The sequence below is a fragment of the Suillus subalutaceus genome, assembly GCF_016647625.1.
Source record: "Suillus subalutaceus strain FC151 chromosome Unknown DFJ58scaffold_188, whole genome shotgun sequence".
Lineage (NCBI taxonomy): Eukaryota > Fungi > Basidiomycota > Agaricomycetes > Boletales > Suillaceae > Suillus > Suillus subalutaceus.
The window spans coordinates 34,503-48,892 of NW_024540437.1; the positions used below are offsets into that span (position 1 = coordinate 34,503).

At 50.7% G+C, this 14,390-nt stretch overlaps 5 protein-coding genes across 5 annotated transcripts; 2 read left to right on the plus strand and 3 right to left on the minus strand.

The window, feature by feature from the left end:
* Positions 1–3,718: 3,718 nt before the first annotated feature.
* Positions 3,719–5,991, minus strand: DFJ58DRAFT_817798 (chaperonin Cpn60/TCP-1 family). The gene is made up of 7 exons (XM_041391811.1): positions 5,859–5,991; positions 5,422–5,808; positions 5,309–5,361; positions 4,468–5,263; positions 4,069–4,413; positions 3,907–4,018; positions 3,719–3,846 (listed from the first exon to the last, which is right to left on the minus strand). The coding sequence occupies exons 1-6, from the start codon at positions 5,877–5,879 to the stop codon at positions 3,938–3,940; spliced, it is 1,683 nt and encodes a 560-aa protein (XP_041237199.1). The 5' UTR covers positions 5,880–5,991; the 3' UTR covers positions 3,719–3,846; positions 3,907–3,937.
* A 1,077-nt stretch (positions 5,992–7,068) lies between these two features.
* DFJ58DRAFT_669418 (uncharacterized protein) lies at positions 7,069–7,375 on the plus strand (the record flags this gene model as incomplete). Its single annotated transcript, XM_041382785.1, has 2 exons — positions 7,069–7,269; positions 7,319–7,375. Coding segments are annotated over 2 exons (258 nt in total), but the record flags the coding sequence as incomplete, so codon positions are not given.
* An 87-nt stretch (positions 7,376–7,462) lies between these two features.
* DFJ58DRAFT_719031 (uncharacterized protein) lies at positions 7,463–8,703 on the minus strand (the record flags this gene model as incomplete). The annotated part of the gene is made up of 6 exons (XM_041384558.1): positions 7,463–7,675; positions 7,864–7,943; positions 7,965–8,007; positions 8,042–8,203; positions 8,296–8,459; positions 8,529–8,703. 6 exons carry the CDS (start codon positions 8,701–8,703, stop codon positions 7,463–7,465), a joined length of 837 nt encoding a protein of 278 aa, XP_041237201.1.
* Positions 8,704–9,255: 552 nt separating this feature from the next.
* Positions 9,256–10,551, plus strand: DFJ58DRAFT_817806 (cyclin-domain-containing protein). Its single transcript, XM_041391812.1, has 5 exons — positions 9,256–9,437; positions 9,487–9,538; positions 9,588–9,678; positions 9,733–9,972; positions 10,032–10,551. Exons 1-5 carry the CDS (start codon positions 9,362–9,364, stop codon positions 10,314–10,316), a joined length of 744 nt encoding a protein of 247 aa, XP_041237202.1. The 5' UTR covers positions 9,256–9,361; the 3' UTR covers positions 10,317–10,551.
* Positions 10,552–11,075: 524 nt separating this feature from the next.
* Positions 11,076–13,825, minus strand: DFJ58DRAFT_719033 (kinase-like domain-containing protein; the record flags this gene model as incomplete). Its single annotated transcript, XM_041384559.1, has 5 exons — positions 11,076–11,347; positions 11,407–12,719; positions 12,766–12,998; positions 13,024–13,599; positions 13,625–13,825. 5 exons carry the CDS (start codon positions 13,823–13,825, stop codon positions 11,076–11,078), a joined length of 2,595 nt encoding a protein of 864 aa, XP_041237203.1.
* Between the last annotated feature and the right edge of the window lie 565 nt (positions 13,826–14,390).

Below are 14,390 nucleotides of genomic sequence, written 5' to 3' on the forward strand. Positions count from 1 at the left end.
GTCTATCAATCGACAGCTGGATCGTTCCGCGACCAAATCACAACTTACAAGCTTTCAAGTTGATTCAAATCATCGTACGTCGTCCCTCCAGATAACTATCGCCAAGATTATTTCTAACCACAACCCTCGAACCCAGCTAGTACTTTCAATTGGTTCAGTGAATCTTACATATCACAACCTCGTCAATGAGTGACGAGCAAAGCCAGTACTTCAATTTCTTATCTCTCGCATGCTCTCTGACCTCTTTGACAGTCCTTCAAGGAATTTGGGCGAAGCTGTCCGATGTCGCTGTCAAGGGTGCTCAATATAACTCCCGTGAACGTCAGCCCCACCCAAAGTGTCTGCAAGGGACCCGGGTGGATCTCCTCAAATACATCCACGGATTCCTGGACGACACAGAGAAGAATCAGCTCGTTTGGCTGCATGGCACCGCAGGGGTCGGAAAGTCTGCTGTCGCGTTCACAGTAGCTGAGAGGATGAGAGGTCTAAAAGTGACCGAAGAGACGAACGTCGAAAAGCGGCTGGCGGGGACGTTCTTTTTCTCGCGCAAGCACACCAAACGCTGCACGGCTGGATATTTCTTCGCGACACTTGTCTACCAGCTTGCTACCAATTTCCCCAGCATCCGGAAGGATGTGAACAGAACCATCCGCGACAATCCCGCTCTACTAGACCCAGACACACCTATCTGCGACCAGATGGAGGCTCTGTTTCTCCAACCCTCCGGAAACTTCGACTCAGGTTGCGCGGATGTCCGCCTTTGTTGTTTGTCGTCGATGCGCTTGATGAATGCACATCCGAACCAGAGCTTATCGATCTCATCCTTTCCCTTGCACGGGCTCTTCGTGAGCCTGATCTTCCCGTGACCCACATTCTGCTTACGAGTCGCTCGGAATCGCATATCTGTAAAGCGTTTCAGAACGAAGAGGTGCGCCCGCTGGTGTGCGAGATACCAGTGAAAACTTCTGGGGAGGGCCCTGCTACCATCATCTCGCTAGACGGTGCCGATGTCGACAATGACATCTATATATTTTTGAAGCATTCATTCAGAGAGCTGCAATGCCGCCACCCCGATTTCCCGCAGCCATCGGGGGGTGACTTTGCGAAGCTGGCGAGCCGAGCTGGCAGACGTTTCATCGTGGCGTCTACGATGATGAAGTTTATTGTCGACGATGGATACAAGGATCCCAGCGATCGGTTACAGCTGATACTCGAACTGACGAGCGAGCTGCTAGCAGGAACGGAGGTGTACAAGTTATACGACCGTATACTCTCCACATGTGGCGATCCCAAGCGGGCATACCTGCACTTGTCCATTGTAGCTGCACTTGCTGATCCTCTGCCGCTGTCACAAATCTCGAAACTTCTTGGCCCTGGTCAGGGCTGTGATTCCGAGGCAACGCTAGTGCAGCTACGGTCTGTCTTGGATATTCCTACCGACACCAGTTTCCTCCCCGTGAATGTATATCACTCGTCGATTCGTGACTATGTCTCCGACCCGTCAAACTGCAGCCTCCCTGAAGTGCACGATATGCCATCACCCCATTCACTACTCGCTGATTCCTCTCTGCGCTTGATGATGAAAGAGATGCCTGAAAGCACAGACCTCTTGGATGCGCTCTTAGAACTGAAGAAGGAAAGCCGAGCCATACAACCTGAGGACCCCAAAAAGTTAAAAGACTCATTAGCGTTCCTCGTTCAGCCACCGGAGCCACTGTCGGTCCTTATCGGTATACTGTGGCTTCGGGGAGACCGCACTTCAGATTTACAATTTTGGCTGGGGACCGAGAATGGGAGTGCCTGGCTGGGGACCGACGGTGGGTGTGTCTGGCTGGGGACCAAGGATGGGTTTGCCTGGCTGGGGACTAAGGGCGGGATTGCTTGGCTGCAGACGCATGCAGGGTATGACTGGCTGTGCACCAAGGGAGGAGAAAGGTGGTGGAAGACCCAGGAAGGACAAGACTGGCTGCAGACCAATGGAGGATTAGACTTCAATGAAACCTTCGTGTTGCAATGTTGTATCGCCCTGCAAAAGCACCCAAGAAGTGCTAGATGACCGACCGCAGACCTGGACGGTACATGACTGGCTGGGAGTACGCGTCTGGCTGCAGAGCCTGGGAAGACGAGTCTGGCTGCAGACCCAGCGAGGACGAGGTTTGGCTGCAGACCTGGGGAGGACGAGACTGGCTGCAGACCCAGAGAGCGCAAGACTGGCTGCAGACCCGGCGAGGACGAGACTGGCTGCAGACTCAGGGAGCACAAGACTGGCTGCAGACCCGGGGAGGACGAGACTGGCTGCAGACCCAGAGAGCGCAAGACTGGCTGCAGACCCAGCGAGGACGAGACTGGCTGCAGACCCAGCGAGCACAAGACTGGCTGCAGACCCAGCGAGGACGAGACTGGCTGCAGACTCAGGAAGCACAAGACTGGCTGCAGACCCGGGGAGGACGAGACTGGCTGCAGACCCAGCGAGGACGAAATTGGCTGCAGACCCAGGGAGGGCGAGACTGGCTGCAGACCCGGGGAGCACGAGATTGGCTGCAGGACCCGGGGAGCACGAGACTGGCTGCAGATCCAGCGAGGACGAGACTGGCTACAGACCCGGGGGAGCGCAAGACTGGCTGCAAACTCAAGGAGGACGAGACTGGCTGCAGACCCAGAGAGCGCAAGACTGGCTGCAGATCCAGCGAGGACGAGACTGGCTGCAGACCACAGGGAGGACGAGAGTGGCTGCAGACACAGGGAGGACAAGACTGGCTGCAAACGCCCCATGGCCAAGCGTGGCAAACCACTCCCGCAGCATCTTTCTGGGTGATTATGGAAGAATTCTCAAGTACATTGGGAGCATTCAACGAATACACAATCGTTCCAGAATTTCCTTTATCCTTCCAAGTTATCCAGCAGTTCAAAACCTTGCCAGATTTCTTAATGTTGCCGGCGTTCCTGGCGTTAAGCCACCAGCATCACTCCGCCTCTGCATTACCAATATATCGTCTGCAAAACAGGGAGATCATCCATGCTATGAACGCCTTCACGACTTTCGCACACAAAGTGCAGCAAAAAAGTCGATTATCTTCCGATGCTCTCAAATACGCCTGCCAAAATTGGACCAACCATCTCTCGTGTGCTCCAAATCCATGGGATGACGCGCTCAACTGTAAATTCCATACTTTCTGGAATTGTCACCTCCTTTCCTGGCTCGAACGTCAGTGGTGTTTGAAGGGTCTGCGGTCTTGCCTTGATATTTTATTTGAAGGGCAGAAACTCGCGAAGGTATGCATTTTCCTAATATTTCTCAATTCACCCACCCAAATGTCCGACCGCAAGCTGATGTTACCTTGTTTTTCTTTTCTATTTTATGAAACCCCTTGTAATTCCTTCTCATCCTCAGCGTTAACCCGTCAACATGCAGCCCAATGAAGGGCGGCAACGGAAGCTTCGGCACCAATGTCCATCTACCAGTAGTTCTCTCCAGCTTCTTGAATAGTGATACGTTCTAAATTCCTGTTCACTTGTTCCACGATAGCATAACTATACTTAGTCTGATGACTGTGTAGAGAAGTATCTTCGCATTTGCTTTTGTTACGCTCTGTATCATTTTACAGTAGTCTTATAGTTTTACACCAGCAGAACAGCCTTCGCATATTTTAAGCTCTCCTCAATACGTAGCACCACCAGCGCTGTAACGGACAAATTTCTGTACTTTACTGTCCTAGACCTAACATTTATATCTTGCATCCAATTTCTACTCAGACTCTTTCATTACTGGCAGCCGGCACCGCTAAACGTTCGTAGGTATAACCTATCATATTCAATGGCCACGCCACCAAAACCAGCGATTACACACTGGATATACCGTATCAAATTCAGTGGCTCTCTCTATTAGCTTTCAGTGTTTTATCCTACTCAAATTCATGGGCTTCTCTTTCAACAGTGTTCACCGCCTGGGCATGCCCCTACCCCTGCCCCGGAGAGCACGAGCTGCTGCACCAGGTGGTGCTTTTGGCCCTGGGTTTTGCTAAAAAGACTTCCTCAGTTTTGTAAGGAGAAAGACAAGAGCCTACATACCGCCTCGCTTTGTGGATTTCTCACTGTCTCGTCAACACTGAGGATGAGGCATGCGGCCTCGGTTGCACTGCTGATTGCGTTCAACTTGACGAGCGGAGGCTCCCAAACGAATGCCTCCATGTTGTCGCGGACACCTTCCGGACCGTCGACGTCTACTCCGAACCATTTGTTACCAGCGGCATGTCGCATGCGCAGTTTGTTAAGAATGTCAGTAGAGTCCAGACCGGCATTGTCACAGATTTGCCGAGGAATGATTTCTAGTGCTTTTGCAAAAGCAGTCAAGATCAGTTGTTGCTTCCCAGGAATGGACAGCGCATGCTTCCGAATGTGCGCGGATACATCCATCTGATTCAAAAAGTTAGAGAGGAGATCATAACAGAACAATGAGCGGTGAGTTACCTCGACAGCCCCGCCTCCGGCCACCACCTCACCATTACGGATTGCTCGCTTAACGACCATGACGGCGTCATGTAGACTACGTTCCACTTCTTCGATGAACTGTTCTGCGCCACCACGAAGAAGTAGCGTGCATGTCTGTGCTTTAGGGCACTCCTCGAAGATGTTATACCGTTCGCCACCAACCTGACGCTCTTCGAATCGACCGCAAGTACCGAGATGCTCTCGAGCTATGTCTGAGCATGTTGACTGCACGGAGCCTCCTACTGCTTGACATACTCTGCGGAGATCAGCAGCAGGCACACGACCAGCGCAGAAGATGTCCCGGTCGGCGAACCACTGAGTGGCCAGATCTCCGATTGGCAATTTACTCAACACCACTTTGGCACCAGTCTTCTCGATCGCTTCCAGCTTCCTGTAAATGATCTCCCACTCTGCATCAACGATCGCCTGGTAATCCTTCACCGCCTCCACTCGAACCTCGGCATTGTCCTTCTCAGCTTTCAACTCAAGCTCCACGTTCAAGCTGAGAATGAGAGGGTCCCGGAAGGACTTGGGCTGTTGCTCAGCACCTGCATACGTGAAAGTTTTTTTGAAAGCAACGCCACGGATCAACAGAGAGTCTTGCATGCCACCCCCTGGAATCTTTTTCACTCCGATGAGTGACTCGTCCAAGTCGTTTGGATCCAGGCTCTGAACAGCGTCAACGACCATGTTCGAGAAGAATGGTTTTTCCGAATGGATCAATTTTGACGACATCGACGTCGCTGCGCATTTGAGTAGAAGAGATCGGAATTGCCTGAAGAAGTGTTAGGGACTGTCGTTCAAAAAGGCGGAGACATACTCAGGATCAGACTTGTCAACACTAATCTGAATTGCCTTGATGCGCTCTGCAGCCTATTAATTGTTGATATTATCATTTTCAGATGATATCGCTGAGCAACATGTGTTACGTACCAGTTGTGACGCCTTCCTGAATCCCTTCATGATTATGTGCGGGCTCACACCCTCTTCGATGTATCCACGAACTTCTTTGAGGAACTGTGCAGCCAAAAGTACTACACTTGTGGTTCCATCACCGACTTCTGCATCCTGGGCACGTGCGATGTCGACGAGGGTCCTTGCAGCCGGATGAACAATGTCAAGAAGCTTCAAGATCGTCGCGCCGTCATTGGTGATCTGTGCTTCGCCACGTTCATTCACGATCAGTTTGTCCATTCCACGCGGACCAAGCGTGCTGGAGAGTGTCTCGGATATGGCAAGGCACGCGGATATGTTAGACAAAAGCTGAGGATTTCCTTGAGACGTGTCTGTGCCCTCCCGAAGGAGCACGACAGTGGGTTGCTAAAATAAAGGATCGATCACGACGAATAATAGATACAGAAATGACGTACCATCGGTAGGCCGCGCTGCATTTTGTGTGGTACAGTAGATCGCGCAAGACGATGGCAAGAATCTCGACTAATCAACGACTTGCTAAATTTGTTTATGTCAGCAACTCCACCAAGTTGGAACGCAGAAAGCTTTTGATTTTACGGCCAAACAAAACTTGGACGTTGTCGCGTCGGACCTATATATATCATCCTCGAGCACCGCCGCGGTCGTCTCTCGTTTTCTACACAAAGAAACTTTCAACCTCGTGGTGGTCTTTTTTTCACAGGTTCTGACGATGAGGATGACGACCTGAATTCCACAACGGCTCAGATTGGGGTATCAGTGCAGCCAGCATCTCACCAACTAGCTCTGCCATCGGGTTCACCTTACTCCCCATACAAGAAGCGTCTGTTCTTTGCCGATAGTGACGATGAAGATATTCCACATTTCCAAACTCCAAGGCCAATTGCGATTGATTCGGAATTTGTCATGAATGAATGATAACGAAAGCGACTTGGAGATACCCTCCTTTGAAGGGGTTCCTCGAGCTTCCAGCGTCAGTAGTATGTCATTAGGGCCTTCTCAGAAGTTCTTTGCTGGCATCAGGTCCTTCTGGTGAAGAACCACCAGTCAAGAAGAGGCGACTCTCACCTCCTTCCAAGGTTCAGGCGCGTACGGGACAAGTATCATTTGATCATCCTGCATACCTTGAATCATTCCTTGTCGGGAGTGCCTGGAGTACTGTCAGGGGCAAACGTTATATCAAACCAGGCGACACCATCCGGCATCTCAGTGGGAATGGGAAAACCCACTATGTTACCAGATCCTATTCTTCCTAACGATACCTCCAGGGATCTTGCACGCGCCCGTCAGCTGAAACTTGACAGTGCCTTTCGGTCAAGAACTCTGGAAGAAGCCTACCAAAGGCCCTTCTGCAACATTGGTTGTTGCTCCTACCTCACTGATCTCCCAGTGGCACGAGGAACTCTAGCGGTCGAGTGCACCAGGGACCCTTAAAGTCACTGTCTGGCATGGATAGAATAGGCAGGACTTGGATGGTATAGAAGATGATTCGATGGATAATGCATCTATCGCCGTGATTATTACATCCCACGGCGTACTCGCCTTTGAACACTCCAAATTCCTCAAGTCCGGTGGTCAATCTTCTATTTGTCCTAGGAATCAATGAAACTTCCTCGATTAATGGCTTGCGAAGTGGAGTGGTTATGAGTCATCTTGAATGAAGCTCATCACTGTAAGTCCAGGACAAGTAAGACCGCACGAGCTGTGTATGCTCTTCGTGCTAGACGTAGATGGGCCGTAACAGGTGACTACACTGGTGTTTTTCATAATCAAGATGCTAAATCACGATTAGGAACTCCCATTGTCAATAAACTCGAGGTCCTCGATGTGCTTCTGCGAGTAGCAAAAGTGTACTATGTAATAGTTTAGCTGATTTCGTGTCAGCCAATTCCTGGAGTATACACCATGGTCATTGTACTCGTCCTTTAGACTGGATAGTATTGTCCTCCTATAGGACATAAAAATTGAATTAAAAAAAGGTATATGAGATATTGTAACATGAAACCCTGAGATGTGAAATTGCTCCAGGAGACAAGATCCTTTAGCCGTAAGTGCTCTCCGTCTTGATCGCACCGCAAAATCGACATGACCAAAACTGGTGAGGTATGTCAGCCTCACCACACGTTATACAAGTCCATCCCATAGAAGGATCTCGATGACGCCCTCTTAAACACATACGTTGGTGTGTTTGTTGGTCGTTGACGAGTGTGCACACCGCACAAGCCCATTGTCCACCCATCAGCTGAGGTCTCGGCTGATTTGCGAGGAGGCATGGGGTCCTTGGCATTGCTTGGCTCTAGACTGTTTTTGATCCGGAAGTACTACCTTGTGGCCTCGATGGTCCGGCAGCAACACGTGATTGACTCGCAGTCAGTTGAAAGGATGGACAGTAAAGCATACTGCACACTGCAACACAATTGGCTCATTGTGGAATATGCACACAAGACAAGACCATAGTTCTGGAAGGGAATCGTCAGTAAGGTCGATGATGTCCTCGATGCTTTCCCTGGCTGCTCTCTCGGCTTCGCGCTAGGCAAGTGTACCCGACCCACACTCGATCTCATCACGGTTTCTACGCTCGGCAGCCTGCGAAGGGTAGTTTTTTCAGGAGACGCAAAACCTGTGCGGCCAGTTCACGAGGGTCCATGCCTTGCAGTGCAGTGATTCTGCGGCCTCCTAGCCTGCCGCCGCCGCCGAAAACACCATTTGCACAATGCCTCTTCTCGGCAGCCTCAAGAGCCTTGAGTCTAGCTAAGGGTAGCCAGAAGGTCCTCGAGTGCAGCTAGAAACTTGTAAAACAAATTCGTTATGAAGGCCATGGATATTATGGGTAAGTTATTGAAGTGTTATTAGCTATGACTTGAACACGTTGACGAAAGAATTTCTTGCTTCATGGAGCATGACCCGAACAACCTGATCTTCCTCATAAAAGCTGTCGGGAGCCCATGGAAGACGCAATCTCAGAAGAATCTGCTCTCCTCCGTTTACATCCGAATGTGTCAGCAAGCGCAATGAGCAGCTAATGTGTCCGACGCTCGCTCAACGTTCAACCCTGCATGATGGGTGACCCTATGAAGAAGCTTCAGGCGATGCTGGAAGGAACTTACCAACCAAATTAGGGTTTTTGGACGAAAATCCAGACAATAACGGCAAGAGCCAGCCATGTTTCCTCATGATAGGCTTTACTAGGGTGGCTACCCGTTGAAACATGGGCAAGGCTCGATCTGCCGCATGTGGGCGGTCTTTCGAGTGAGTAACTGATGTCACGAGAGTTTGCAACATGTATCCCGGAGTGACTGGAGATCGGCCAGCACACCGAGTCTATTGGCGAGGGCGGTCAAAGCTGGCTTGCGAAGCATGTTACTTGATTCAATGCTTGCACTGTTGTCAGAAATTCAGCCACGACCAACCTGAGCCATATATTGGATCACAGCAACCTGCTTCAGGTAGACACATTACAAAAGGGAGTTGAGCAGCGATATGTAACTTGAACCCACCTTTTCCTGCAATGACAATCGAGCGGGGAAACAGGAATGTCACGGGTGGCTGATTGGCGAATGAAACGAGCTTGTAGAGACGCACCGTGATAGTGCCTCTGCCTTTATACTCTGTCTGCACCATGTATTAAACGGACATCATGCCCTGGCTGCCAGAACACCCTCAGGTGGCTTGTACGACACTCTGACAGTGCACGACATTTCCCCATTGCTATGACTGCCTAATATCGGGTATTTGATGGTCCCAAGCCAATTATGTACTGCTGCAATGTTCTGTTGGAAGAACGGGATGTGAATTTATTTGGTAGTGTGGGGATTTGAGCAAAGGACTAATCTTATTTCATCTTGAAGCACTTCTTTCTAGAATTCGAACTGTCTTAGAGCTTCTCAGACCCGATAATTCTTTGATTCTATTCCATTAGGAGCGGCAATGGGTGCACAGTATGCACTCATCGACGAGGGTCACGTTGCCCGCTGCATTTGAGGTCGCCGAGATAGATAATCTTGCTCTTCTCATAGGTAATCATCCAATCCATTGATTCATTCAGATCTAATGGACATCTAAAAGCTAATATGCTTGAACGATTGATCGCTCATAATGACAAGATCCCACTTCTACCGTATGTCACGCCCTACGTTCCATCTCATCTCCTTCATCTTTATTTCCAGCGAGAGCCTCACCCGATTTCACTCGAGAACCGTACCAAACATCAGCGTCCTCGATTATCTCCGACGCATAATCAAATGGACAAAAGTCGAGGTCCGTATCCATTAATATTCCTATCATCCATCCCAGCAGCTCACCATATCCCAGAAAGCATGCCTCCTCCTCACCCTACACTACGTCGACCAAATCTGCGCCCGCATGCCCCTCTTCACCCTCTCCTCCCTCACCTGCCACCGCTTCATCATCGCATCCATCACAGTCTGCAGTAAAGGCCTCTGCGACTCCTTCTGCACAAACGCCCTCTACGCCCGCGTAGGCGGCATCCCCGTCCCAGAACTAAACGTCCTCGAACGCGAATTCCTTCTTGCAATAGACTGGCGCTTAATGGTTCGCGAGATCCCCCCATCCCACCGTTTTCCTTCTCACATCCTGTTTTTTTTTGGCAGTGCACTCGAGAAGTCCTTCAGGAATATTACATCAACCTCATTAGGACGGATAGCTCGGGCCGCTTTGCATTGGAATCGGAGGTGGAGGATAGTGATATGGATACTAGTAGCGTCTCGTCTCGCTCGGCGTCCCCTATGGACACCCAAGTCCGCCATGGCCCGTCGTTTAGCCTCTTAGGCACCCGCGAGTCTTCGAGCGTTATGGGAGACACTTCGACGCTCCCTACTATCGAACAGAACATGGCGTTTGCTGCTTTGCAGCATTCGTTGAAGAAGCCCCCATAGGCATTAGGAGTTTGGCTTTTTTGTTCTGCGTACCGATGGCACGCACTCTCGGCGACAGTTTCGTCACCGGTCTTATCATCTCGCGTCATAGATTGACATTTAGTAGTCATCCACCGGCACGCGTCAACTTTCACCCCCCTCTCACGCTCCTTTCCCTCGGCGTTTTCCCAAGTTTTCCTTGTCCTGCATACATACATATACACGTGGCGCACAAAAAAATCATCGAATTGTAACCACCGCAAAACATAGCATACAAGGATGACCGAAATTCAATGAATGACTGTGTGAAAACAAGTACACGTACTGTAACGAACGGCAAGGTGAATTTACGTTTCCCGCAATTCTTCTCAAAAAAGGAATCTATAGTAATGGTAATGGTGTAATACAGTCCGAGAGCAAATTGGAATGAGCGTAGTTGGTTGAGTTTGGGTTTTCTGGAACAAAGTAATGAAAAATGCGATGGTTTGGTTATGGTTTTCACAAGTTTGAAGTTTGCGCCGATGAATTGAGTTTGGGTTTGAGATGATTATGGACAGATAAGAAGCAGCAGCACACAATATGCACAACGGCTATGGAGCCTGCATCCCAAAGACCAGCATGAGTGGATGGATTACAACAATAAAAAAGGCTGGTGTTCGCACCGTAAGTAGTTGGGTAACATACAATACATCGACCGCCTCCACAGCACCTACAGGCCATAAGCCATCTAACAAGAACAACAAAAACACACACACACTTCCGACTTTCACAACGTACACCTCAACGCCTCAAAGCAGAGAGCATCTTCGCCAGCGCATTGATCTGGCCCTTCTGCACCTTCTTCGGCGTCTCCTCCTCACCCCCAACACCCCCCAAATCAGTCGTACTAGTAGCAGCATCCCTCACAGGCGCAGGCCTCTCGCTAATCGTGTCCAACTTCGATTTCCTCGTCCGCGCTTTCCGCTGGGGGGGCTGTCCGAATATATCGCCTACGGGATTAGGATGGAGCTGTCGTGGAAGCTCGTCGAGTTCCCATGGGACGCCGTTCATGACTATTACCGAACCACGTCAACATCGTATCTACACAAAAGTAAAAGTGAAAGGGACGTACTTTTGACATTCTTCGGAACCTGCGCCGCAGCCTGCGCCCCATTCCTCCAACTCCCGCTACTCACACTCGTGGCAGTCGTTGATACACTCCTCACGCTTGAATTGCTGTACCGTGTGAATGTAGAGGTGCTCGTGCTTGCACTGCTCATTGAGCTTCGCCAGTTGCTGCTACGGACGCTGCCTGGCGGTGAATGACCTCTCACGCTCCCGTTTGCGTTGCCGTTGACGTTGGAATTGCCATTGCCGATGATGGAAGGAGCAGTGGTGGAAAACGCAGTGCTAAACGTAGACGAACCAGGTCTCCGTCCGCGTGCCCACGTACCCGCCTCATCCGCCGGACTCCGCTGTCTCGTAAGCGGCGTGTGCACACCACTCCCATTCACACTGGCGCTCGAGTTGACATTAATACTGCCATGCGAAATATACGGTGAGGGTTTGGGACCGTTGCTTGGATTCGGTGCAGGCTGGGAGAGCCCCATGATGAGATTGGTGACGTTGCTCGCAGTGCCCGTCGTCGGTGCCTCTTCCGTGGGCGTAGGCGTGGATATAATAGTCTTGCCGCTTCCGAAACCCAACTTCCACTTGCTCGGCTTCTTCACAACCACAGGCCTCGGCGCTTCCGTCTCAGCGGCAGGCCTCGTAACACTCGAAGTATGACTCGCATTCCTGTCCAAATCAACGATCCCAAGCGACGAGCGGCTCGCACCACGACTCGCAAGACTGATTTCCCGTGCCAAGCTCTGCGAAGCAACAGCAAGCGTCTGGAGTGTCTCGTCAGTCGTCGTTTTCTGCCCTGCTTTTCGCGACCCGCGCTTTCCCCGTTTCTTGGTCGACCGCGATCGACCGTCATCTTCGTTGTGCTCGTCTTGGCGCTCACGAGAGAGATCTTCGGGCTCTTCGACGAGGACACCACCGACGCTTGGAGCTCTGCTCAACGACCTGCTGCATACGAGTGGGGTACGCAGTGCTGCACGGGAGGAGGGGCGGCGCGAGGGCGGGCATGAGGAGAGGGGGTGGCCGACTGTTGATGAGGCTGTGCTGAGGACACGCTTGTGGCCTCTGTGGGAGGGCTCACGGTCGCAAAGGAGGGCAGGGAGGTCCTTGATCCATGCACCGAATTCACGGGCGGTAACAGGTATGTGGTTGGCGTCGAATGGAGGGAGGACGAATACGCGCTGGGTGAGGAACTCGGCGACGGGCCAGGTCATGCCCGTAAAGCGCTGCATGAAAAAGTGGGCGCCATGTGCGCGGAAAAGGGAAAAAGAGGAACAGGTGCCGTCAGAGGTGTCTGTCCATGGATTATAGTGGTATAACCTGACACCAAGATTAGAAATTATTTATCAACGAACAAGAAACATACATGTTGATCAAAACGATACCAAGACTCCAGACGTCACTCCTCTCGGGGCTGTAGGTTGGAGCTACATTATTACGGCACTCGAAGCTCATGTAGGGTGCGCTGCCACAGTCCATGTCGGCGCTTTCAACCTCGTTTGTACTTAGGCCAAAGTCTGTGAGCTTGACTAGGACTTTGCGTTCCATGATGTCTGAAGAGGAAGAACGTGCGTATCCGTCTGTGACGATAAAGTTTTTCTGGCTTGATATCGCGGTGGAAGACACGCTGGTCATGGCATGCGGCGACTGCATCGCACATTTGGGCGAACATGCTTGCGATGAGTCTAAGACGGGTATGGCTTAGTAATGCAGAAGGGTGTAGAGTGGCGAGAAGAGAGGGAGTAGGAGGAGTCTTGCTCTCTGCGCTCTCATCTGGGGCATAATGATCGCGTGCTTGCTCAAGGAAATAAAAGAGATCTTCGCCAGGAACAAACTCCAAGACAAGCAAGAGAAAGGCATCAGTCTCGAGTGTACGATGGAGTGTGACGATGTTTGGATGTGGGGAGAGGGATTGATGGATTGTGACTTCGGTGAGCTGTGCTGTGAGAGCGTCGGAATCGAGGTTTGCCTTTGAGAGGACTTTGAGAGCAAAGTGTCTGCCATAGACGATAGGTGGAGGAGATGGATCGAGGTCGAGGACGCCGACATGGCCGTCGTCGCTGATGGGGGTGCGGGAGATAACTTCACGAACGCGATAGACGACTGCATAACTGCCTGTTCCTAGTCTACGAACGACTTCGAATTCTTTTGCAGTGTTCATGTCTATTGGGGCGAGGACGCAAGGACGAACTGGTTCGCCCTGGAAGAAGTAGATCCTCGCCTACGAGGTCACCTGGAGACAAGACATCCTCTATGAGAGAGGATACTGAGGGAAGAGTTGGGCTTGGTGGTATGGGTGGGGATGGAATTGAAATTGGACTTGGGGGGGTTGGAATAGAAATTGGCAAAAGAGGCGGAAGCGAAGAAAGGTTGCTTGCGAAGTGGTTCTTTGGCGAAACGCCTGTTGAAAAGACGAGAATGTGCATGTGGGTAGTCATTATGGTGAGTTTGTGGAATATCTTTAGTACGATTCTGTTTATAAGGAAGAGGAAGGGGGATTGGTTGGGCGGAGTATTGCAACATGAGCTCGCGTAGTCGGGAAACGGAGAGATAGTTGTAACGCTTTCTTGGAACTACGAACGACGTCAATGAGGACTTTGAAAACGATATCGACTGCTTGTGGTTGCTGTCGCTTTCGTTGTCGTTGTCGTCGTTGTCGTCGGACTGCTCAGAGTCTTCAGAAACCTGCTGGACTTCTGAGAGTTTATTAGTGCATTCAACGTTGAGCGTCGTAGCAGAAAGGTCGATAGCGTATCTGTTCATAAGGATCGTGAGTTGGTTTAGAAGCAAAATAATCGAATCTCACGAGCATTAAAACCCGAAAGCCTCGAGGCAGAAAAGTGAACTTACGGAGGGATGGAAGGAAGAGCTCAAGTTACTTTGCAACGCCAAAGGGAAGGCTTGGTTTATACAGCCACGATACCCATGTGCTACTCTTCGGCCTTCTTTCCTTAATTGGTTAAGCCGCAGTTTAAAAACATTTAAAACAAT